Source organism: Chamaea fasciata, unplaced genomic scaffold (genome assembly GCF_029207755.1).
Source record: "Chamaea fasciata isolate MVZ Bird 193981 ecotype frontalis unplaced genomic scaffold, bChaFas1.0.hap1 SCAF_6, whole genome shotgun sequence".
In the NCBI taxonomy this organism is placed as follows: Eukaryota; Metazoa; Chordata; class Aves; order Passeriformes; family Sylviidae; genus Chamaea; species Chamaea fasciata.
In genome coordinates, this window is record NW_027094091.1 from 43,954,720 (window position 1) to 43,981,138 (window position 26,419).

At 48.4% G+C, this 26,419-nt stretch overlaps 1 protein-coding gene across 6 annotated transcripts in view; it reads right to left on the minus strand.

Annotated features, from left to right (window-relative positions):
- Positions 1 to 19,617, minus strand: part of MFHAS1 (multifunctional ROCO family signaling regulator 1) — a 35,186-nt gene extending 15,569 nt beyond the window's left edge. For 5 of the 6 annotated variants that reach the window (XR_010721466.1, XR_010721469.1, XR_010721467.1 and 2 more), the window contains exon 1: positions 16,282 to 19,616. Coding sequence is in view for 2 of the 6 variants with exons in the window: in XM_066186168.1 (XP_066042265.1) it covers positions 16,282 to 19,483 (3,202 nt within the window). In the remaining 4 variants the exon portion in view is untranslated. Of the gene's footprint in view, positions 1 to 16,281 lie in introns of all 6 variants that reach the window. The other variant, XM_066186169.1, reaches the window with a different exon arrangement.
- Positions 19,618 to 26,419: the final 6,802 nt, after the last annotated feature.

Consider the following 26,419-nt stretch of genomic DNA (forward strand, 5'->3'; position numbering starts at 1 on the left):
ACAGGAACATCAGATATAACTTCCTTCTTTGCACATCTCTGTTTCATTGACACTCTAGTTTGTTAAGCACCTCCTTAGTCAAGTGCTTTTTCCTTGTGAAACAGTGTGGTGTAGATTTGCTTTAAGGTATATGACTAAAATCAGAGGGAGCAGAGCACCGAGGCCACCGGGCAATTCTCCTCTTGGTCTCATGCATAAGGCCACTATAAAAGCATTGCTGGTGCACATGGAAGTGCCCAAGCAGCACTCCACAGAGCTCAAAGCCTGAATCTCCCTATGCCAACAGAGGTGGAAAACTGATTCTTGTTTCGAATCTGCTCTATTTGTTTGGCTGGAAGCATTTTTTGTTATTATCAAAATTGCTGTCTTTGAAGTTAGAGTGACCTGCTGGCTTTCTCTTGCTCAGTGATAGAATAAAGTTCCATCTGTCCTTTTACTGTTAACAGCTTTTACTTGCTCCCTTTTCTAGAGGGGATGGGAACTAATCTTTTAACTTTTTTGTCTTATTTGTGATTCCTCATCATTTCCAATAATTTAACCACTCTTTTCTGAACCCTCTCATTCCCTAATATCCAAACAGATGACAGACAACTAATTGCTGTAAATCAATGCAATGGCTAGCTTTTTCTTACAAATACCTTTTTCCCAATGAAAAGTGCTCATTTATGAACTTGATATTATAGATTGTTTTATTTTCTCTGTTGAGAACAATGCTTTTTGCTTTTTATTCTACCACTGGAATACCTCCCAGTGAGAAGTCATGCAAATACAGATGCAATAGCTTTGCTACTTAACTCTTACAGAGTTCATTGCCTACTAAATGCCATCTGGTCTGGGTTCTCAGTGCCCAAAAGTCAACTGCAGCACCCATCTTTGCTGTTTAAAAATCACTTCTATGGTATTCATGTTTGTTACTGAAACAGGAAGGAGCTCTGGGGCCCAGAAAGAACTCATCAGCCTCCCAGGGAGGCAGCAATGCTTCCAGGAGAACATTCAATTCCTCCACCATTTCTTCTACTTCCCTGCACCTTTCCTTCACTGGGAATTCTGTCCTAGAGTTGAGCTCTCTCCTGGCCCTCTATTTCAGCTGTAGACCAGTATTACTTCTAGGTTTCCACCACATGGATAACTCTGAGGTACTCACCAGTGTCACTGTAACACAGCCCTGACCCCCCCCCCCCCCCCCCCCTTCAGATGCTTTATCAATACACCTGAACTGCATGCTTACTGGCTCTCCCCTGGATGGGATCTGTCTTGGGCAGAAACCACCTTAAAACTTCCCAGTCATCAACTTACCCTGATGGAAGAAGAGACTCAGGGACATCTTAAGCATACACTGTAGGTATCCCAAGAGCGAGGACTACTGGGATTGAAAAACACCAGGAAGCAGCAGGATGCTTCCTCTCAAACACCATTCTACTCAAACATTCTAAAATGCAAAGTGCCATTGTTCAGGTCCCCAATCAGGCTTGCTCTGAGGGGAGGTGAAGCAGGTCTAGCAGCTCAAGAGGTGGTTATGGCCAGAAAGGTGGGAAAAATGCTGGCATACTGGAGGAGAAGAGGATACATTTCAGAGCTACATAAGAGTTCACATGCTGTTTTAGTTAGTGCGCTTTCCAAAATACAGTGGCAGAGCAACAGCCAAAGAAATAAGGTCAATCACACACACACTGCATGCCACTGCCATCACATTAGAAGTAAATGCTGCACTTTGTCCAGGACTACAGTCTGTTCTGAGATGCAGGAGGCCCTAGAGGACTACCAGTGTTTTGGACAGAGAGGGCTAAAAGGGGAGCAGAACCCAGACTGGACTAGGTCAAGCCTTTCCTTCTCTCCTCCACCATAAGTTTGCTCTGTGAGTGAAAAAGTCTGAGAAAACACACACCTAAGAGCTGCTTCTATCTGTGCATGTAAGGATTTAGCATGCTTGGTGCTAGTGGAAATGAGTCCCACAGTTCTGGACTTCACCAGCAACTGCCTGGGAGCCAGACAGAGGCACCAGTCTCCCTCCTCCCTGAGCTGCTTCCTTCCCACCTCCCTCAGTCTCTTGCATCTTGTTCTTAAACACTCAAGCCAGGAGAACAGTCCTCCAAGCAAGGCAAAGCTTTATTAAAAATGACTCCTGATTAAAAAGGGGTTTTAAATCCTTTTGTAATGATGACTGGATTATCCGCATCACGCTGCATTACGCAACTGAAAATAAAGCAGCACAAAGCAAGGGGTAAAAGCACTGTCTCCAGCAGAACCATAACTTTGGGGGCAGTTCTCAGTTCCAACACTCACCTGCAAGATTCAGGTGGCATTGGGTGCACCTGGTGCATGACAGAGAAGCAGAATCATGCACAAAACTTGTATGACGCAGCAGCTGCAGAGCAGAGGCTGTTTTGTGACACAGCTTTCAACCAAAAGTGCTGTTTCAGGGAAATACTGACACTAAATGCTTCAGGAAGCACAGCTAAGACTAATAAACTCTGAAGCCTGGGCATGGGTCTGCCATAACACATGACAACTTGTGATCCCATACTGGTGATAAACCAGAGGTTAGTCAAGAACTGCCTTCAAGCTGCCCAACCTCACTACAAGGACCATTGCTGCCAGCATCCACCCTGGTGCCCAGGGGCAGGAGCAGCCATGCAGTAAGTGAACAGTGCTCAGCTTCCCCTAGCCAAAGACACCTGGCCACACTTGTACAGCTGCCAGCTTTTAATGGGAAGCACAGTTTTAGCATCTGCAAAATGCTGGGCCAGAAGTCCAAGTTACACATTCAGAGCCAACCTACCACACTTCCCAAAATGGCCCACCTAAGCATCTCCTCATCACACCCTCTTCAACCCAATGGTTGGCTGGGGGGGGAGGGTTTCTTCATTTATTTTAATTTTTTTTTCTTTTTTTTTAATCAGATCCCTGTCCGAATCACTAAACCGAACATGATCCTGCCACGTTCAGCAACATTTTCATAACATTATGTTAAACTTCACTGTAGGCACTCAAAAATGTGCATGTGTATATGTACATAACATGCTAAACACTCTTCTGTTAGAGAAGTAAGATGTGATTTAAATCAAAGAAGGACAAAGAACAAGTTAAAACTAACAGGCAGCTTCAAAAGCTTTGTGAGAGCTTTCTGTTACAAAAGACACAGAGAAAGGTAATTTTTTATTTTTCCTGATCCCAGAGGAAAGTTCCTGAACTTCTCTTTCATCCAAGGAAGTCTTTAGTTTGGCTGAGCCTTTGAGGCACAAACACATTGCTTAGGAAAACACGTACACAAGACTCACTCTTGATTGTTTATTTCAGCACCTCACCCTCGGAAGGCTCCAAGCTGACCACAGCAGCTACTTGCTAAGCTGAATTATTTGCCTATGGAATCATCAGTTAAGATCTTGCCAAAATCCAGCAATGATCACCTCAGAGCCTGTAGGGTTCCCTCTGGGCACACACATGCTCCTCTGAGAAACTAAAAACTTCTTGCTTACTCAAGCTGCCATGAAAATGACACCAGTGCTGGATCACAGCATGATCCTTCAACATGACAGCATGAGCGAAACTCCCTGCCCAAAATTCCTGACAGTGCAGGTTCAGGTATGCAGATCTGGCTGGACCTTTTAGTGAGGACAAAGCACACCGGAGTTTCATCCCTACATAGCCCTCTGGCACCATCATGAACCTGAACTAAAAGCACTTGGAAATGACCAAAGTTCCAGAGTGAAGCTCACATTGCCTCCATTTTCATCCACTGAACACTTCTACACAATTGTCCACCAGAAGCTTAAATGATGATAAAGAAATACACTCTTGCTCAGCAGATTTCTGGGATATTGAGATCAACAAAAAAAGGCAACTCTTCCCAGTTGTCTTCCTTCACTCCATCTCAATATGAAAGCAGGTGTGGGATGTTTGGAAACAAGTCAGAAGGCTGTTGAAGCAGAGCAGTTAGCTGTAATAAAATATGAGCTTGAACTGCCATAGAGAAAGTTTTAATGAAGGAGATGGCTTAAAAAACACCCAAACAACCCAAACAAATAAAAATCCCAAACCAAAATGAGTAAGAAAGTTCAAAAGCTTGAATTACATATTCCTGACACCAAGAGCTAAAGGTGCTCAGTAGGGCATGACTTCACCAGTGCATTTTCCAGGCAGGGATGGCTCAGTCCTGGTCCTAACAGCGTACAGTGAAAGATCCACATATTAAAGAGACCTGTGAAACCAGATGCACGTCTAGTTCCCATGTAAACTCTCACTGCGCCTTCTACTTTGCTGCCAGTCAAACATCTTTCATATACTGCCCTCCTTGAATGTGGACGATGAGTGAAGTACTGGGGGGGGCGTGTGTTAAAATCCATCACCACTGCCACTCACTACATCTACAAGATGTTGAAGAAGTTCAGAGCCATCAAAGCTCTGAGCCTCAGAGACCCTGTACTGAGCAGGCAGGGCTTCAGAGAGCTGAGCAGGGCTGTAAGGGGGCCCCAACACAGCACTGGCACATGCTCAGCATGAGCAGGCTGCCCTCAGAGCCCTGAAGCTGCAGCATGATCGCCTGACTTCACAGAAACAAATTTCTTCTTTTACACTGTAGCCATCACTTAGTGACCAACCAAAATAGATTTAAGCTGTTCAGTAGTAAAAATAACAGCGACCAAGAAACATTATGTCAGATCACAGGAAGGGGAAGCTCTTTTTTGTAAGATTTTCTAAATTTAGCCACTTTGATATACCAGAGTCATATGGATAGGAGAATTTTCCAAATCTAGTGCATGCATCACTGTCTGAAATAAGAGCCTGAAAATCTTGGACAAAGAAAGAGGCTGTTCAAAAGAAAGATTCAGAGAAATGCATTGGGAGCTGAAAACTCATCTGATTATGCAACGAGTGTAAGTAGGCCTGGTGCTTGCTGCTGACTCCCTGGTTTGGAAACCTGCCACCAAGCACCCTTTGCTTCAGCACATTCAACCCCATCCAGCAGTTCTGCCTATAAAACTGGGATGGGTTAACCCTGGCTGGATGCCATGTGCCCACCAAAGCCACTCTATCACTCCCTTCCTCAATGGGACAGGGGCGAAAAAATACAATGAAAGGCTCATTGAGATAAGAGCAGGGAGAGATCACTCACCAGTTGCTGTCATGGACAAAACAGACCTGACTTTGGAAAATCACTTTAATTTTTTTTTACCAATCAAATCAGAGAAGGATAATGAGAAATAAACCCAAATCTTAAAACACCTCTACCCTACCCTGTCCTTCTTTCTGGGCTCAACTTCACTCCTGACTTTTCTCCCCTTAATTTTGTCTACCTCCTCCCTCTCCAGCGACACAGAGGGTCAGGAACGGGGTGTGAAGTCAGTTCATCACAGATTGCCTCTGCTGCTCCTTCCTCCTAAGGGAAGGACTCACACTTTTCCCCTGCTCCAGTGCAGGGCCTCTCCCACAGACTGCAGTTCTTCATGGACTGGGGTCCCCCATGGGGTCATAACTCCTGCCAGCAAACCTGCACTAGTGTGGGCTCCTCTCTCCATGGGTCCACAGGTCCTGTCTGGAGTCTGCTCCAGCACAGGCTTCTCACAGGATCACAGCCTCCTTTAGGCATCTATCTGCCCCAGCTGCAATTCCTGCTGCAAGGGTTTTTGTTTTTTTCTCCCTTTTTACATGCTATCCCAAAGGTACTACCACCATCGCTGACGGGCTTGGCCTTGGCCAGTGGTGAGTCCATCTTGGAGCCATCTGGCATTGGCTCTGTCAGAGAGATGGGAAGCTTCCAGCAGCTTCTCACAGGAGCACACTATAGGGTGACACTCCTGCTACCAAAACCCTGCCATGCAAACCCAATGCAAAAATACAACCTCACACAGCAAAGGCATAAGAAGCACCATGCAGACCAGGAGAGGAAACACAAAATCTCCATCTCTTTCCCTCACTGCAACAGCACAGACATATAAAAAGGGTAAGTTTGTCCACCTCCCCCTGCCTGGAATGTCCTGGAAATATGGAGATGTCCACCTGCTCATTTTCCTCTGAACACAGCATCCTGGCTTCCTGAAGATACAGTCCAGATGAGGCTTCCCCAAGAAAGCAAACCCATCCAAAGGACTACCCAGAAAATACTTTGAGCCAGAACTGATTATCCCAGCTCTCACTGCCTGTTCCTAGTTGGGCTGCTCAGCAATACAGTCGTGCAAGTTGGAGTGACTCAAGAAATTCAACAGTGGGACAGAGGCTGGCTGGCACAAAGACCACATTAAGGCAGAGGAGGCCAAGCCAGCAGCCGTTCTCTCAACCTACAGCACACTTCAAAAAACATTTTAGACCCAGAAACAGCTCCCTATCATTAAGTGAGAGTTTGGCACCACACAGCTGTTGCTCAGTCAAACACCAGTTTGTCTGGATTTGCAATTTCCCATGCCCTTTGGCTACTCCCATGTGCGTCTGCAATTTGCAGGACGCCTCCCAGAGCAGATCTCTCAAAAGTATGCAGAGCAGCTGGGCTGCCACCCTACTGTCACTTCTGCTCCAGCTCCTGTGTGTCCCATCATGACTAAATACCCCTGCTAAGGAAGGTCATTGCTCCTGTGAGCCACTCACAGCTTCACCGATGAAGAATTACAAAACTAAGGGGACAACTAAGTTATGTAGCTGTCTCAAGTCCCCCTTTGGTCCCATATACACAAGAGAGAGAGATAAACACATAAAGAGCTGTTAAGCTCTTTTTGGGAAAAAAAGAAAAAAAGAAAAAAAAAGAATTCTACATAGACAACTTGAACTATTCCCTATCACACATCACAATAAATACAGCTGCATATTATTGATGTAATCCTGAAAACTGCACAGATCAGCAATTTGACAGACAATCATGCTATTTTCCCCATAATGTAGTAAAAGAGGACATGTGTACAAACTGGTGAGTTAGACACGATATAAAAAGAGATAGAGGGTGGAAAGATAAAAATTCAAGTGTCAGGAAGGTCAATATTAGATGACTACTTATCAGAATGGATCTTCATCACCAGCCATTACCCCATCTTTTGGTACCTCATTCTTTATTGATCTCAATTTATCTGAGAATTTTAATAAGAGATGAAAATGCAACTGTTCAGACATGGGCAACAGGAATATTTAGAGAACAAGACTGATGTCAGGCAGCCAGCCTCAGGGTCCCTGCCATTCCATCCTCCACACTGTACAGCCTGTGCATTTCAGCTCTGCACATTGCTAAGTTCTTGCTTTCTAACATTATCTGTTCAGAGAAAAACTGCTTGCCATCCACACCTGACTGCTGCTTTTAGGAAAAAGGTCACAGTGGAGAGAGGTACTATATAGCCAGCAACAGAGTTCCACAACAACAGCTGGAGATGCGGCAGGGAGCGGCTGGACCATGCAGACTCATGGTCTGTACTGCAGGACAATTTTGCAGTTCTGTTCTGTCCATCAAAGACTTTCAGAAACAGCATGATACAGACGACTTTTTCTTCTGCTGCAAGAAGCTCATCCTCTGTATGTTCCCCACGTAGCAAGGTTCTTCCTAAATGTGAGAACATTTGTTTTGGAATAGCTTTGAGACAACTCAGCCCTTCTAGCAGTCCTCTGCTGTCAACCTTGCACTGATACAGAAGAACCAAATGCACTGCACATCTCTCAAAGTCAAGCAAGGCCAAATCATTGTACACCCTCAATATTTTTCCACTGTGGTTTCATGGGGCAGAAACTGCTAGATGCATTGGAAGCAAATCAGGTCAAGCACCTCCATCTCAAATCAAACCCTACAGATTCTGATGCTGTGGAAACCACAGCCAATTAATTTTTCAGGAAGTTCATAAACAACCCTACCCTGCTGCATGGCAGGATCCGTCCCTTATCAGATACCATTACTCACTGGGTATTGTTGGAGAGAAAAACACCTTCTAAAAATGTAACGAACATGCTCCAAGAGGAATTCAGCACACAGACTTGAAAGTTACTGTGTACAGATCATTTAAAAAACAATTCTTGAGTGAAGTGTGCCATAATCTTGTATTCTGCTAGAACAAAATCCTACAATGTTAATTTTATCAGCAGTCATTTGTGGGCATGAGGCATATAAATCCTTGTCCTACCACTGTTGTACCTTTGTTTTGTTCCTGGCACATTGTAATAAGAAGAGACTGAAAACTCTACAGAAAATGATGGGTACCATGAATGAAGGAGGAAGGAGCTTTCCCAGAACAGTGTAGGTTCCCTCATATAACACAAATAAAAATGCTTCTCTAAACTGGACTCTTGGCAAACATCACCCTAAGACTGGGTAAAAGAGATATCCTGGTATTGCTTTCATAAAGAGTCTTGCAGAAATGCACTTAGACATGCCTGCGAAATCCCGGCAATAAAAGCCCAATAGTCTCCCATCATCTTATCAGCACAATTCAATGTATCCTAGATCAACAACAATACAGCTGCTTCCTGGAGCGTTCAAGCACCAAACTGGAGTCAGCACTTGGCAAAACAAGGCAGGTCTGAACGGGATTTGAGATGAAACTTCATTTTGTGCTGAAGGTAACCTGCCCTCAGAGTTCAGTTTAGTCTGATCTTCACAAAGCACTCAGTTTAATGGACTTCCCAGGTGAAGCACCTTGCTCATCTCAAAGCTGTTGCTTGGCTCATTCAGAGCTTGCCATGCTCAACTGCCAATGCAAAATTAACACTAGCTTGTAAAGTCCATAGGTCCTAGGCCATTTTCACACTCATCCCCCAGGAATGCACAGCTAAAATCAGTAAGGAGTGTGCTCAGTACACCTTTGGGTAAAGCTCAGAGCTCCTGAAAATGACCACTGGGAAAACAAAAAAAACAAATCTGAAATTAAGGTCTTGCTTTAAACCACAACCAACTCCAGCAGGCAAGCACTCCAGCAGTCACAGCTCAGTCTGAGCACAGCCTCCGTCCACTGGCCACAGACAAGTCACCCCTAACCACAGAACCTGCCTAAGTCTGAAACCACAGTACCACTGACCATGTTGGCAACCCAAACAGCGTTACCACCAAGCTTTAGCCAGGAAAACACCACAAGCACAATATGTTTTCAGCCTCCAGCAGCCTCCTGAGGCGGAACCATAATCCCTCAAAGGTGGGGATGTCCAGTCCATCCGAACATCCCAAATTAAATTTCTAACAAAGCCAACCAGCCATTTTCTTTCACAGGTCTTGCACCCTCCGATCTCAGTTCCTGCATCTGGTTCCCCAGAAAGAAATTGCTAGAGGACAAAACTCCCCCAGCTGGTCTAGCTGGAACAAAGGCCACATTCACACAGGTGACCTTGCCATCCAAGACTGTAACCTTCAGCCATGCAACAGCTTCTAAAAACACCACGGCCTCCTCATCCTCTGTACAAGACAGTTCCTTCAAGCTGGGGTCACCAGAATCCCATCCAGCTCTCCTGACGTAGGCAATACCACCATACAGCAAACCATGGAGGCAGGCTGAGACTCCTGTAACCCAACTGCTTTATTTTCTCAGACATAGATAAGTTCTTAGCTAGTCAAAAGCACTGACACATTTTGTTTGCAGCAGAGGAATTTGGTGGTTATAATTCACACAATACTTTAGGCACTCCCTTCCCACTCCTTGTCCCTAAAAGGAGCTCCCAGAAATAGGCATCCCACAAGCACCAAAGCACCTGAGAAGAGGTGATCTTACTTGGCACCAGCCTGCTTACTCTCACAGCTGTCCACATCTGTGTGACAAGCACAGGTACCACAAATAAGGAGAGGGAGACAAAAGGACATAACTGATTATCTTGTACTTGACCCCCAGAACACAATTTTCTTTACACCTCTACATAGGCTATTCTTCCTCCATTCATGATGGGGGTGGGAGGGAAGGTACAAAAAAAAATTGCATACTGACGACTTCCAAGAATTCAAACCCCACACAGGACTTTCCATTAAATAAATTTTTCCCCTTCTTCCTCAGTAAATTGCTTTCAAGAGCCAAACAAGTAGCCTCCACTATTACTAGCAAATTATTAACTGGAGAGCATGCTAGGCTACCACAGTTGCCAGCTTAATACTGCAAAAGCAGTGGACACCACAGCATACAGAATTGCCTGCCAGATGCACTCTTATTTTGTTTGTAAAGCGAGAGTGTCTTTTCACATCTCTATCGCAAAGTCAAGTAACATGTTCACATCCCCAAATGACAACAATGATTCAGCACTGTTGGTGATTTTCCACCCCGCTCTCCTGAGATGCATAAGGAGTAACACACCTGCATGTGATCCATTCACGTGCTAAATCTCAACAAAACTTACATGGGAAAACTTTTCCCACCTCAGTGTTTGTAGAAGCAGGAATCTTATCACCAGATATGTGAGCACACAAGACAAAGCAAAGCACGTTTCATGACACCTGTGTCCACAGCATGCTGAAGCAGCACACAAATCAGTCCTCACTTAATTAACTGACTCCAGAGAGGGGAAAACCTCCATGAACAGCTTACCTCACCCTCACAGTCAGTAGCTTTTAAACAGATCTCACGCAATGAAACAAAGAATCATTTGGTACCCAGCAACTCTTTTATAGGTCATTTCCTGCAGAGACAAATTTCAGCAACTGTAAAAAAAAACACAAACCAAAAGCACAAACCAAAAAAAAAAAAGTAATGCACTGAAGGCCAAGAACTCTGCTTTGCTTCACTAACCAAACCAAAAGGATCCACTCAACCAAATCTAGCATCTCCCTGGTTCGGTGGTGGCAGGTTGAAGTCCAGAGGCTCAATGCCCAGAGATGACTCCCATGGGGAACAGGTCAGGACAAGACAAGTTGTTAAGGGACAAACCAGGAGAGCTTCCCTGTACCAGAGCTGACACACCAGGAAAACCTTTTTTTATCATAATATATGCATAGGAAAGTTTTGTGTAAGGAAGAGCAATAAAGAGGCAAGCAATAAAGAGGCTTTCTTCAAGCAGTGTGCATGTTGCCATTCTAATTTCCAGTAATTTTAGCAAGTTCTATATTAAGAGCTTTAAAATAAAAGCCCCCAAATACCCCCAATACAAGGTAACCAGACACTGCAGGAGAGCTTTAAGAAGGCAACTGAAAAACCTCAGCCTTTTTTCCGGCATCCACATTTCCTCCTGTTCCTGCATCCTCCCAAGTCATACCGTCAGGCACAAGCCCAGGTCTGCACTGACTACTTCAGTTCTCTCCAAAGACCGATTCCCACATCTATACCCCCATCAGGGACAGTCCCATGGCAGCCATCCATGCTGCATACCACAGTCTTCCTCTGGCAATTTCTCAGCTTCCTCCAAGGCCACAGAAACATTTGTTGTCCCTTTCAACATGTTGTTTAAACTAGAGGACGCCATAGCCACCAAACGAGGACTTCAAATACTGACCTTGCAATACACAGGTTAACATGAAGGGAATCTCTAAAAATCCGTGGTGGCACATAGGCTACTACTGTGTTTCTACTCTACTGTTACCTACAGCAAGTCACACTGGCCAAGGTTGTCACTTAAGTAGCACAGAAATCAGCCCTAGATAGTAAACTAAATCAACCATACTAGAGCTACAGAATGACAGCAGCTTCCCCAAGTCCTGCAACCAATCTATGCTCTTCTTTTCCTGAACCAGAGGGTCCTGTTCAGCTTCATCCTGCCACCCACATCATCCATGTCCAAAGCTCCCACGGTACTGAAGTCTCGTCACGCTGTCTCCAATTATGCTGCAGTACTCTGCTGAAGCCACAGCCTGTAGGACAGTGTGACAACAGCCCCAAAACAGTCACAGCATCTACTCTGAAAGTCAAGCAAAAAAAGACTCCACCTGCAAAGGGGGAAAATAGAAGGCTGCCTAATGCTAGTGTCAGGCTCTCTAACAAGCAGGTGTTGGTCTACTACAATTGCCTATGAAAAGAACCCTAGCTACTTAAAGCATGACTACAGAGTGGAATTAGATACCTGACATGAGCCATCCACTGAGCAGCAGCACAGATTTTGAAGCAACTTCTGAGCCCTTCTGACAAAACCAGTCTCACCTGCTCTCACCTCTCCTTGCATGGGGTGACTGGACAGCATGACACACCATAGGATCTTCCACCTCTCTGCCTCCTGACTCCATCCCAGCCACCACGGGAGGTCACGATGGCCTTTGACTCCAATGCAGGCGAGCACAGTTCACTTTGAATCATGTGCATAAGGTGGCCTATTTAGCCCTGCCCTAGCCATGATAGAGAGATTCACAGGGGAACTACACTTTGACACCTCCATCTGTGCCCCTCAAAGTGACTGGCAGTATAATCCCTGCTTCTGCTCACCCTCAATGTGGGAGACAGGCAGAGTAGAGGCTTGTGATCTCCTTCCTACTGTGATACCTCAAGAAGGGGATAGCAAGGCAGGTAGCAGATGCGCACTCTCTCCCCACAGAAGACCTCTTGCTAGTCCTCCAGAGCCTTTCAAAGCTCCCCAATAGCTCTGGAGCATCCTTTTGGACAGAGGCTGCTAGGCTCACGCAGTACCTTTGCCCATGGCTTTCTACTTGTTGTCATGTTTTTACTCTGTGAAAACCCTCATCACCTTATCTTGCTCGTGACAGCATTTTGTCCATCTTCTGTGATGGATGAAGACCCAGGCTTTCTTATGTCAACACTTATACTGCCCCTTCAAAAGGCAGGAATTAAGGAAAGCCACCATTCGAACATAATCCCTCCCAGCCCAAACACCAGAAGAATCACACATAGGACATCAGGACACCTTGTACAAAAGACAGTCTGGAAGAGCACCTGGTGACCCAGACTCAGCCTAGCACAGGGCAAGGGGAAACAGCAGCAGGGCAGTTAGCAGGTGCCTGTGAATGCAAGCCTGGAACATCCAGTCACATTTGTCCAAACAAAGCACACGTGTCTACTATCAGAGAGATAGCAAACCACCTCCACCCCCCAATCCCAAGTCACTTAATAGCTTACAGGACAAGAATAACCTAAAAGCTCTTCAGTCCAGGGGCTAAAAGAATATCACACACAAATGAGAGCATTTCACAATGCCTGCGATGACCCAACTGCGGTCTTAACTGTCTTGGAGAGGTGAACCATTCCTGTTGGTCACTCAAAGAGGGATGTGACTTTCTTAGCCTGGTAGGGACACTTTTATTTATACATAGTGCAAATGTAAAAGAAAAAAAGCAATTTAACATACTGAGTTGTTATCAGCCAAGTGGATGACCACAGCCTCAAAGCACACTGAAATTCCAGCTCAGATGCCAATTCAGTTACTACTTCACCCAGATACAAAACTGTTTCAAACACAAAAACTTCCTTAAAAGGACCCTAACAAGGCATTTTTATACAATTTTCATTCACTGTTTGCAATAAAGCCTCAGAAAACTGAATCCAGAAACTCAATTTTTATTAACCACTTCTATGCACAGTAGCCCTATTCCTAGATGATTTCTGTGTGTATTATCAGTGGAAGCTGACAGCGTGCAGGACAGAGAGGAAAGGGAAGGAGAGGAAAAGCAAAGATTAATCCTCAACTTGTGAACTCTCTTTTTGAAGGGGATGCTAATAAAAATTTTGGATGACCAGAGAATGCACCATCAGTTTCATGAATGACGACACAGATTGCACAACCACGCAGAGAGCCAGACTGCACTTCCATTTTTGAGCACAAATTTGGCCGTGTCTACACAGAAATATTTCCCTTATTAAGGTCAACTGGCTGCAAAGCACTTCTTCAGTGCAGTCCTAAAAAGCCCACAGACCTATTTAAGTATTAGGAGCATTGTAACTGCCAGGGATTTCCACAAAAAGAGCTTGGAAAGAAACACAGACATCTCCCTCACTACATATTTTTGTAACATTAGAACCCTATCTTTCCTACACCTTGTCAAAAATGACACCAGCCATGAATCACTTGCATGACAGCAAGCTTGGCAGCATGACTTAAACATGCATGCCTCCTGATCAACAAAATCAGGAGGAAAAAAATGTCTTGAGCTTCATGATTGCCATTTAGGGGCTCCTAAACAATCTTTTATTCATTGAGCAGATACACAGCAAGGAATATTTTAGATTAAATGCAGACATACAGGCCTCCCAAGTCAGATCACAGTTCACATTTTTCATACAGTCCAGATCAAATCTGGGCTAGATTTAAGCATCATCCATGACAACAAGCAGGTTTCTCAAAAAATTAATTTAATCACTCTTCAGCATTTCCACAGATCAGCCTGGCCTTTTAAACATGTTTGTCTGCTATTCTCCCAGCGAAAGTCACACAGTATCCATGTTTAAGAGTCCTTCCCTGCCCCAAGGCAGGGTGACACCAGATAGCAAAGCCTGAATTCCCTGCTGGAGCACCTCAAAAACGCAGCAACCCCTTTTTCCACCAGCAGCATTACCCACGTGCTATTCAGAGACCTGGCACACAAGCCCAGCTCCTCCTGTGCTCAGCACACTGCTTACCTGTGCCTTCCCTTCCCAGCACTCCTGGCCTGGCTCCCAGGTGAGAGCAATCCTTTCCCACGTCTAAGCAAACATATGTGGCACAGCCAAGTCGAAAGGAAAAGGCCCCTCAATGCCCCTCTCATGCTTCTGAACCTGCTCTGACCATCACTGGGGTAAGCAACAACACCAACTGCCTGCAGACAGTCTGACTCCTCTTCAAATTTCCCTTTTAAAGCATCATCTACACACAGGGAGAAAAAGGACAGCCACAAAGCATTCACCAGTTAAAAAGAAATAAAGGCGATGCGTGACTGGAGACTGGAATTCACAAGCTAAATCTTCAAAAGGTGACCATCACACTGCACGTCCACATGTCTGCTGTCTTGACTAATTTTGGTGGGTTTCTGGGGAGGGTTGTTGGGGGATTTTTCAGGGGTTCTGTGGCAGGTTTGTTTTTTTCGTTTCCAGGGGTTTTTTTTGGAAAGCAGATCACATTGCCCAAAGCACCATGTCAGCAACAAGGTATCACTCAGCACGTCTCACAGCATGGGTTCACCCACCCAGTCCCAACAGCTCTTACGTAAGTGAGCAGTTAGAGAGAGATACAGCCGATGGAGGCAGGACTCAGGCTGAGGAGCAAACTGCATCTCCTTATTCTAAACGTCCACAGGGGGAAAAAAAAAAGAACTAACAAAAAACAAGAAACCAAACCCCAAAACAAACCCCAAACCCCCACACCTTATTAACCACATTTGCTTACGAACAAATTCAGCACCACTGCTTGCTTTAAGTCAAATCATGCTACAGTTCTCTGCACAATTTCAGGCTACCTCTTAATAATGTTCCAACACACCTCCAACATGGTTGTTAAATTGCAGATTTCTGGAGCATTGCTCACAGTCCACAGTGTGTTTTGATTTCATGCAGATTTACACATCAAAGCACCTTTCCCACGGCACCCTGCAAGCCGCAGAGCAAACCCAAGCAGAGCAGGGAGGACACTAGTTAGGAGGCAGTACCTGCACACACAAAGTAAAACAGATGCTGCTGGAAAACATCACCCATAAAAATCACAGCTTTAGAGGTGACAGCTTTTAAAAGCACCATGACCAGTCACGTTCCAGAGGAGAGAGGCTACGCTTTTTTCTTTTGAGGAAGGGAGACAAAGGAAAATAAAATGCTCTTGAGAACAGTGCCAAAAGGCACAGTCTGGGAATCACTTCTAGGTGAGACACCTAAACAAAGAAGATGGAGTATTCTTCTCTCTTCAGGGAGGAATGCTTCCCGCTAGAGACAGGGCTCAGAGAAAGCTCTTCTTACACAGGGCTATGGAGACCAACACACCCATTGTCTACCAGGAGGAGCTTTCCTGCATACAGAGAGACTGCAGCATAGGCCAGGTTTTGGAGCTGGAGGGTTGAAGGGGGACACCTGCAATGTTTCAGGCATCTCTATTCATGTTTACAAATAGCTTCAAAGAAGTGGGAGCTGCAGGATAAAAGGAATTAGGGGGAAAAAAACCCCAAACACTACAGCCCATTCAAAGGAATCAAAACAAGGAGGACAAGTCAGAGATTTTTCAACAACGGCACCGCCAACCCTCAGGGCCAAAACCCAAAATGCTGAGAGAAAAGGTGCAGACAAAGGGGGATGTAACATCCCCCTCCTCTCAGAATAGGGTTATTTTAAGCCTGTCTCCTTGGAGCTACCCTAATATTTTCTTTCATGACTCAAACCACCAGGGAAAGGAGTTAGAGCAGAGAAGAAAAAAAGAAAAAAAGAAACAGAGCTAGAGCTGACCTCATAAGACACCTTTCTAGAAGGGGCAAAGCTCCAGAAGAGATGAAAGGCAAGCTGAGCTGTGCCTTACCTGGAAAAGTGTGTGGGTTGGGTGACCCTCTTTTAAGGCACTTTGAACAGAGGACATGCACAGTGTAGTACAGGCCCGGCCATTCCTGGAGCAGGACATTCAGTTCTTCCACTAAAGGCGTAATAGCTTGCCAAGCTGTCCAGATATTTGGTAGGGATGCATGACTAGCGATAGACAGAGTGTCCGGCTGCAGAGCTCCCCTGGCAGGCCGGTAATGCACCACCACAGGCACCTTTCCCCGGTAGGCATAAATCTGGTATTTGCCATCTGATCGCTGAACCACGTGGCTGTTAATCTGGACACTGTAGCGTGCAAACAAGCCGGGTGGGAAAATGAATGGAAAGCTATATTCAATCTGCAGCTGCTCGACCACAAAGGACTGTCCGCTCAGATTGGTGCCGTTGATCCACGCCTCTGCATGGGGCACCTCGTTTTTCACGTAGCAGGGAAACTTGTACCAAGCAGCCGCCCCATTTAAGGGCTTGCATTTGGGTTTGTTGACACAGTAACATAGCCCCATCTTCTCCAGCAGCTCCAGAATGAGCTGCAGATCCTCCCGACTCTGGACGTGGGGCTTAAGAAGGAGACGGATAACATGGGCAGGAAGGAGGCCATGCAGCAAGAAGCCCTCCACGTAATGATGGAGCTGAGTGGTCCTCAGTTCGTCAACCTGGGTGTCGCTGAGCAGTTTCTGGAGCAGCACGGTGGCATCCCGCTGGCAAAAGACATTGAGGATGTCTATGAGTCGCGGCAGGTTGTGGAACACGTACTCCCGCAAGGTGAGATGCTCCTCAAAGTAGAGCAGCTTTCCACTCTCGTGCAGGTAGGACAGGGCACTCTGGAGCCGATCCTCCGTCAGGCCAGCCTGCAAGCCCAGCCGGGCAGAGTCCCACCAGCTAAGCCACAATTGCTGAGCTTGAGGCTGGAAGTGCAACTCCTCCAGCACTTGCCAGGACTTGGGCAACACCCGGTGCAGGTTTGGGAAGATATCCCGGTGCTCAGCCACCGAGAGGAGCTTGTCCCGCAGGCGACGCACCTGGCAACGGTCCTGGCAGCTGAAAGGCAGCACTGGAGAGAGGATCTGTGGGCGGTGGTTGAGAAGATACTGAAACTGGGCTTTCTTTCGCCGCAAGTTCTTGTCTGAGACCCCATAAAAGGCAGCATGCGGGCTGGAGCAGCGCAGGTCAAAGTCCTGTCCCAGAGCCTCATCCACCTGCTGGACTAAGCTCTGGAGTCCCTCAGCATCCCTCTTCTCCTGCTGAGCAATCTGGTGATGGATGTCCAGGCACTTCTCTTCCAACTCCCGCTCCGCACAGAGGTCAGTATGGGTTCCCACCATGCACACGACAGCATGGGGCACCTTGGAACTGAGCCAGTGTAAGAAATAGCCCACAGAGGGGTAGAAGTGCTGAGGGACATAGGCACTCAAATTCACCACCAGCACGTACAAAGCTCCAGGGGAGAGAAAGAAAGACTGGATCACATCATAGCTTGGGTCCCCCGCCAGCTCATACACAATGAATGTCAGGCCCCTCTCTGCATCTGCTGTCCAGTCCATCACCTCAATGCCCTTACTGCCTCCTGATAGTCCTAGTCCCAGTGGTCCTCGCGGGGCATTGGGTGGCAGTGACAGTGCAGGGGATGTTGTGTCCCCTTTCGCTCGGTGAGAGGGCACACAAGAAGGGATATCCTGTCGCTCAACAGGGAGACGTTCCACCTGCTGCATGACAGGTACCCGAGTTGAGGAATTATCTTGAGGCTCCGGAAAGGGGCAACACCCAACTGCCACCCTCCCACTGTCCTGCTGTTGCCCAGGAAACCCTCTGTGCTGGGTGTTCCCTGCCTCCAGACTTCCCATGTCCTCTCTCTGCTCATTTTCCTCCATGAGGCACCGTCTCAGCAAGGTCTTTCCTGCATCCTTTAGGCCCATGAGGACTAGTTTGAGGCGGGGTTTGAGGGCAGGCTGGGAGTGGGCCAGCTCCTGCTGGTAAGCTGCGATGTAGGGGATGCCTTTCATGCACACCTCATAGGGGGGCTGGATGAGGGGGTTGTCTTTGATCTTCCACAGGGTGACACGGGAAAGCTGCCCAAAGCCCTCAGGCAGGATGGCGATCTGGTTGCCTTGTAGGACCAACTCTTCCAGGCTGTGGAGGAGCACAATGGAGTCAGGCAGGTAGCGGATGCGGTTGTTGTCCAGCCAGAGAGTGCGGAGCTGGTGGAGCTGACAGAGGTGAGGGGGCAGCACGGTGAGCTGGTTGCGGCTCAGGTAGAGCTCCTCCAGACTGGGCAGCGCCAAGATGGCAGAGGGGAACTCGTCCAGCAGGTTGGATGAGAGGTTCAGCATCTTGAGCCTCTGTAGTCTGCCGAAGCCAGCGGGCAGCGCCTGCAGCCGGTTGCCGTCCAGCATGAGGCTCTCGAGGGCGCTCAGCTGGCAGAGACCCTCAGGCAGGGATGCCAGCCCGGTGCCGCTGAGCCAGAGGATCTTGAGGCGGCGGAGGGCAGCGATGCCCTCGGGCAGGGCCCCGAGGTGGCGGTTGCCGGAACAGTCGAGCTCCTCCAGGGCGGCCAGCTCCAGCAGCGGGGCAGGGAAGGAGGGCAGCTGGTTGTGGTCGACGTCGAGGGTGCGGAGGTGCCGCAGACGGCCCAGGCCCTCGGGCAGGCGACGCAGGCGGTTGAAGCTGAGGTCGAGCTCCTCGAGGCAGCCCAGCTCGGCGATGCGGGGGGGCAGCCCCGGGCCCTCGGCGCCCAGTTCGTTGTGGCTGAGGCTGAGCTTGCGCAGGCCCCGCAGCCCCGCCAGCGCCCCGCCGTCCCCCAGGCCCCGCAGCCGGTTGTGGCTGAGGTCGAGCTCGGCCAGGCGGCCCAGGTGGCGCAGGGCGGCGGCGGGCAGGCGGCCCAGCCGGTTGCGCCGCAGGCTGAGCACCCGCAGCCCGCTCAGGGCGGCGCCCACCTCCTCGGGCAGCTCCTCCAGCCCCCGCCCGCTCAGGTTCAGCGCCTCCAGCTCCCCCAGCGCCGCCGCCGCCAGGGACGGGCGGCAAGGAGCGGCGGCACCGGGGGGCGGCGGCGGCGGCCCCCCCGGCGGCCCCGCGTCCGGCTCGGGCTCGGGCTCCGGCTCGGGCTCGCCGGGGCCGCCCCGCAGCTTCCGCGCGCGCAGGGCGGCCTCGCGCCACAGCCGCACCGCCTTCGGGGGCTCCGTCTGAGCCATGGCCGGGGGAGCGGGCCCCCGCCCCGCCCGACCCTACCTGCCTCCGCCGCCGCTGCTCGCCATGGGCGCGGCCGCGCTGCGCGTCGCCGCCGCCGCGCCGGGCTCGGGGCTCCCCACGGCTCCGCGCCGGCACTGCCGCCGCGCCGCCCCGCGCACGTACCGCCGCCGCCGCTGCCACCGCCCCGCCGGGGGCGGGACGCGGTCACGGCCCGGCCCCGGCAGCGCCGCGCCGCCCCCGCGCCGGGGAGAACCGGCCCTGCCTCTGGGGGGACACCCCGCCCCTGCCTGCCGGGCACCGGCCCCTTCTCCCTGGGCAGAAAGGGTCCGTGTGCTGGCCTGAGACTCCGTCCTGCGGCTCCCACCCCCGGCAACGCCCGAGAGAGCGGCCCTTCGGGTGCCTCGGTGGGGTGAGCCCGCCTGGCCCTGGAGGCGATGGGGCAGCGGCGGTGGCGGTGCCGGCGCTTCGCCGGGATCCCGGTGCGTGACAGCCGCCGCCCCGGGTCTCGCCCTGCGCCTAGGCTCGCTGAGAGCTTTGCGAGCCCCCCGACTCACCACGGAGTTACCGCAAAAGCTGGTGTGTTGCCCCGTGTCATTTTTTCTCGAGGCAAGGGCTGATTTTTCATCCAGCCGTGTAAGAAACCGAGGTTAACCTTTCTTCCCATTCAAGAAAGGTTCTTCCGTGTTGAGTGCGAAAGCCTGCAGCCCTCTGGTTAATCGGAGCAACTCTGCCACCTTCCTGCCGTGCTTTGTTTTCTGTGCTGCATCCATCTGGCCAGACCCTAAACACTGCCTTCTTCAGGTTCCTCAGTCAAGCTTCGCTCCAGGGGGTCGGAGAAATGGGCGTGGAAATTTCCATCTCTGCTGCCGAGGGGGAATAGAGCCCCTTTACAGCGGAGCTGCGAATCGGGCTGACGGCGGCTGTGGGCCCTCAGCTTTCCCTAGATGTGTGACCTTACTCATACAAATGTCAGCGATACACCGTGGCCAAAGGTTCATATAATTTAAAACGTCATTGTCTTTGTTCACTGGACACTCCAGCATGCCTTGGGGGCTTCCTTTCACCGTGGAAACAACCTTTCACCTTGTTGTAACAGCTACCATTAAAGCGTGCTATAAGCTATTACTTCAGACCTATGAAAAGAAAAAAAGAAAGGATTTGAAATGAAAAGTAGTCCACAGGGCAACCAGATTCACAGCCTTTATTGTCTTCCTTATTGTGGAAAGCCCTCACAAGAATGACACCTTATCTTTTGGGTGGCCCTGTGCATCTACCTGTGCCTTGAGAGGAGAGAGCTGAACCAACTTCGTGTGGAGTCATAGATACTGCACTAAATTATTAAATTTACAAATTACTAAAACTGCAAGGTTGCAAAGGCTCAGATTCAGTTTCTCTCTTTCCCATCATTAGCAGACAAGCAGGGATAAAATAATTTTTCAGGCCCTCTGAGGTCTAGCAAAGCTTCACCAGGTTTCTGCTAAATGCCTCTGAGAATGACATCACCCTGAGTAGGGAAAATCTTCCTGCGTTGGCTGATAAAGCCAGACAAAGGACACAAAGGACAGGGAGGAAAGTCCACGCTGAGAGAAAGCATGGCTGTATGAAGTAAAACTCATCTTCAAGTAAGAATTTAGGAGCTGCTCAAAGCTTGCAGAGGCAGTCTTTGAGGCTGGGCTCATGTTTTGGCTCTAGGGCCACTGCTCAACTTCTGCTGGAGAAGAGGTATGCAGGAATACTTGTGATCCATGAGGCTCTGCTGAGAGGGTTTCAACCTGGGGATAAAATTCTTCCAGATCCTGGCTCTGGGAAACAGAAGTACTTCATGGCCTCTTGCTAAATTGTGCCCATCTAGAACTAGTTTCCAAGCTTGTACTCATTTATTTTCAGAGCATCTCTGCAGCGGGTCAGTACATCTTTTATTTGGGCTAACCCGGTTTTTATGTCTGCTTTTCTGAAGGTCACGTGGGAAGTAGCCCTTCTCTGTGCTCCAAAAGGAGCACTCTCCTTCCCCATTTCTAAAGTGGCACATTCAATTCCTACCGGGGAAAGAGTCATTCTCTTCTCCCACCCTCTTGCCCAATAGCTCTTGTTGAAATGAAACCAGGTTGATGGTTTCATTTCCAGCCCTCTGCATGCAAAACCATCCAACCTGTTGCTATCAAAATCACATTTTTAAATCAAGACAGTGTTTCTAGAAACAAAAGATCTCTACAGGTAAAATTGACCCTGGCTTCAAATTTGCAGCAAGTTTTCTTCTTTCCAATGCCTTGTGCAGGTAAAGACAGCAAAAGCAGCATCAATATTGAGGGCCACCCACTCAATGATTCCTGTGGGCACTGCAGATCCCCTCTGAGGCCAGGGCAGGCTTCCAGTTGCTATATGACCTGCAGCAAGTGTAACTCAAAAGGCTGCCACTGCATAATCCTCTTGTTTTCCATGGGAAAACTGGAGGAGCTCCTCCACTGGGGATGCTCCAAGCAGCTGCTTGGCTCAGCCAGCTGAAAAACACCAGGGAGAGAAGTGCTTATCTCCATCTGCCTGCTATTAGAGGTCATAGCCTGTATTAAACATATCTTTCTGGCAGCATGTAAGGACAGATAGGGTGAGTTTTTTCACTAAGCAGGGAAAGTTTTGACTGTCAACCTTCCTATCAAAATATGCAAAGCAGCAGGAGCTGAATTCCTCCCCATCATAGTGAAGAGAAAAGGGAGAAGTCATGCAGCACTTATGAAACTTTGATTAAGCTCCTGTAGGTGATGAATGAAGCTAAGGCAGAAGAAACATGATGAACAGCATGCTGACACAAAGACATCCCCAGTGCTGCTTGAAGGCTGTCCAAAGAGGAAAGTTCTAGTGCTTTCCTATGAACCTTACACTTTATCCCACTATGTCTGCATGAGTGTGCAAATCTGTGATGGTGACAGTCAGGGATGGTCTCTCTTGGCTTTTTCAACACATTCACCACAGTTAAAGCTGCTAATAGGGAATGAGATAGGTAGTTTCTGGGGAAAAGGAAGATTTTATTTCTCAGAAAATATGGCTTTTGATACAGACTTAGATGATCCTTTATCTTCCCATCTTCTTAGGCAGAGGAGACAGACATGTTTTTCCAAACATGACTTCCTCATTTCCTCTCAATTTACTTATCAGCTTACTAGAGGTCCATTAAACATGAGCATCAGCATGCTGGATGCTGGTTTTGGAGTAATTTCCTAAGTTTTGGAGGTTAAAAATATTAAGAAACCACACCAAACCCCACTCTTGCTGCTCAGGACCAGCTGGAACTTGCAGCCAGGTGGCTGTAAAATTGCCAGGAAAGCTATAAAGCATTTTATTAAAAAATAAAAAAAATCCCATTTCAGTGGGTTCCATTATATGTCAGAATTGCATTTGCAGTTATTAATTTTAAATAGTAGTCCTGTAAAGTCCTATTGATGGAATTAAATTATTCAGAAGAAATCTGAAGTGCTTCCACTTTACTGAGCCCTGCACCTGCATCATTAATAAGATTTCTATGTAAAGCACCTTCCTCTTGGGTCAGGCAAAGGCACTGAGTAATCAACAGTATTTTAGAGCCTGAATCTGGACCTTGCAGGACAAAGGGTACAAATGTAACCAACTGCTTGTGACAGGACATGAACTTAAATCAGCTCAACAGAAGCATGAAGCTGCTGTGGCACGCAGATGCAGGGTGTGCTGCGGGCCAGTGCAAAGCTCACAGGCTCTGTCACCAGTAGCGAGTGAGGCTGGCAGGGCCTTGGGAGACTGTGTGCCCTCTGCACCACCAGACACACAGCCCAGTTGCTAAAAATCCCAGGGTCCTGCTTTGGAACCAGTTCAAGAAGTCCTGTTTCCAAGGGCTTGGTGGCTGGCTGGGAAACAAGCAATGGATTGACTGACTGCTTTCAAAGATCCTCCACGTGTTGCTCCTCAACGTTAAGGAGAAATCCCATGAGGATGAAATTTTGCCCAGAACTGCATTCTCTACAGTTTTGCCCACCATTTCTGCAGGAGTGCTATGAAGGCTTACCAAGCCATATGCAAATGGCAATGGCAGCACTTGAAGAGATCCTGGACATGCTTTGGGCAGGCGAAAGAGAAAGTCTGGGGTGAACAGCACTGCTGTTTGCCTCAACCCTCTGTAGGGGAGCAGTGGGGCTGTACATGTGGGGCAGGAAGACTTCCCCATAGGTAGGTCTCATGCTGTGAATCCTAACTGCTTTTCTTGTTTCTTCCTAGGCACAGGAATTCCTTTCACAGAATCACAGGAAGGTTTGTGTTGAAAGGAACCTTTAAAGATGATCAAATCCAATGCCCTTGCTTTGGGCAGGGACATCTTCAACTAGTGCAGGTTGCTCAAAGCCCCATCTCACTTGGCCTTGAACAGTTCTGGAGGCAGGGCATCCATAACTCCTTTGGGCAACATGTTTCAGTGCCTCACCATCCTCATGGTAAAGAACTTCTTCCTAACATCTAATCTATATCTGTCCTCTGTAAGTTTAAAACTGTTCCTCCTTGTTCTTGTCACTACCTGCCTGTGTAAAAGTCCTCCTCCCCTTTTACTGATAAGTCTGCTTTAAGTACTGGAAGGACACAATGAGGCCTTCCTGTAGGCTTCTCATCTCCAGGCTGAACAACCCAGCTCCCTCAGTCTGTCTTAATCGGAGAGGTGTTTTAGCCCTCTGATCATCTTTGTAGCCCTTGTCTGAACCTGCTTCAACAGGTCTAGAGGACCCCAGAGCTGGATATAGCTCTTCAGGTAGGGTCTCACAGGAGAGGATTAGAGGGCCATGCTCCCTTGACCTGCTGGCCATGTTTCATTTTATGCAGCCCAGTACACAACTGGCTTTCTAGGCTGTGAGTGCACATTGCTGACTCATGTCCAGTTTTTCATCCACCAATACCTCTCTGGCCTTCTTATGAAGGTTGACCCAGAGTATAGCATTCCTTACTCAATCCTACAACAAACCATTAAATTTTAAGGCCACCATGGATCCCCAGTTTTAAAAATATTACTAGTATTTTTAAAATTCTGTCAGGAAGTAGAACAAGTGCTTGCATACCAACACATTTCCTAAAAGTGATGCTATCTATAGCCTTGGATTATGGGAAATACAGAGAGAGCAAAAGAATATGATTTTTTTTTTTTTTTTTTTGCCACTGATGCCAGAAAAGCAACTGGAGGGTGATGTATAAACTGTGGAAAGCCAGTGGTGAGCTGAACAAGTGCACACTGATGCTCTGGTCTCTTAGATATCTTACAAAGCTTAGTTCTGAAAAAGGGGGATGTTGCAATTACCTTGCAAAATCCTTCTAGAATTTTGAAATGAAAGGCAGCTAAGGCAGTTGTATTTGCTAGGATGAGGCTGGCTGACCTTAGCTGTATTCACTCCTTGTAACAGGAATTCCTTATCACTCTCCCCATTCTCTGACCTGTGGCTGCTGCCCCACCAGGTGTACTGCAAATTTTCCACAAATTGTTGCTGTTGATATTATTCCTGTCAATGGAATCTCCCTTTTCTTACAGATTAAAGTTAAGTAATCTCTTAGTAACAGCTATTGGAGCTTTCTGACTTAAACTGGAATTGGTATTTATATCCTCCCTAGATATCAGAAAGCCAGGGGAACTGTGATCTCAGCTTTCTTCTGCTTTCCAAATCCAAACCAAAATCCTTATTTAAATGCTTCTGCTTATGCCCATGTTGTTCAGATCTGTTCATTCTACAGAGGGCCTTAAGGCCATGTTTTGGTCCCTGATATCCTTAGATTTCTCTTTCTTCCATTTTAGCACTGGCAGCCACCTTCTGCCTGGCTGCCCCTAGCTGCCTGTTCCACCTCTTCACACTCTGTTGTTTCTGAGCAGATGGAGTGTTCCCCACTTGGCCTCTCTCTGCCATTTTCTCCATGTGGCCTTTTAGTGACTGCCTTGCTCTGGCCAACGGGCTCTACGCCAGTGCAGTTGTCCTCCCTGGAATTAGTGAAGAAGTGGCCTTTCAGCTTAGCTAATGAACTTTTAAAGAACTGCCAGGCTCCACTTGGGTTTCTCCATCAGCTTTCTCTCTGCTGGTCTCACTCCATCATTTCCTAGCTTTAGGAAAGGAGCTGTACCAGAATGAAGCAGTGTTCAAAGCCAGGTTGGAAAAAGCCTTGAACGGCCTGGTCTAGAAGGTGTTGCCTGCCTATGGCAGGGGATGTCGGAACTAGATGATCTTTAAGGTCCATCCCAAGCCTATAACATTCTATGACTCTGTGATTCTATGAAGCCATGCTGCCGGCTGGATCGCCTGCAGGGGAAGGGAGGTGAGCGCCAGGCCCAAGCGCTGGTGTGACCAGTAAAGGAATGTGACCGTTCTGGTGTGACCAGTAAAGGAATGTGATTTGTTTGTCACTGATGCCACAAAAGCACCTGGATGGTGAAACATAAACTGTGGAAAGCGGGCGGTGATCTGAACAAGTTCATACCGATACCTCTTAAATATCTCGCAAAGCCTGGATCTGACAATGGGGTGTTGCAATTACCTTGCAAAGTCCTTCTGGAGTTTTGACACGAACGGCGGCTGCGAAGAAGCAGCTGCCCACATTCTGGCCTCGCAGCCGGATCGCGCCGTGGTGGCGGAAGAGGGCTGCCTCGCCCCTACAGCCGGCTCGGCAGGGGAACACTGCCCCTCACCTTCCTCTCCGAGATCACGCCTGAGGAGTTGCCGTCCCGCCCCTCTCCCAGCACCGGCAGCCGCGGAACAGACGCGGTTCCCGGGCAGCGCCGGCCCCACCCAGGGCTCCGCCCGCCCCACCCGGGCCCGGCCCTGCCTTTGGCCCCGCCCCCACCGTGGCTCCGCCCACCCCGCCCGTGGCTCCGCCCGCCCCCGCCCCGCCCGTGGCCCCGCCCACCCCGCCCCGCCCGCCGCGGCCGGCAGGGGGCAGGCGCGCCCCGCCCGGGG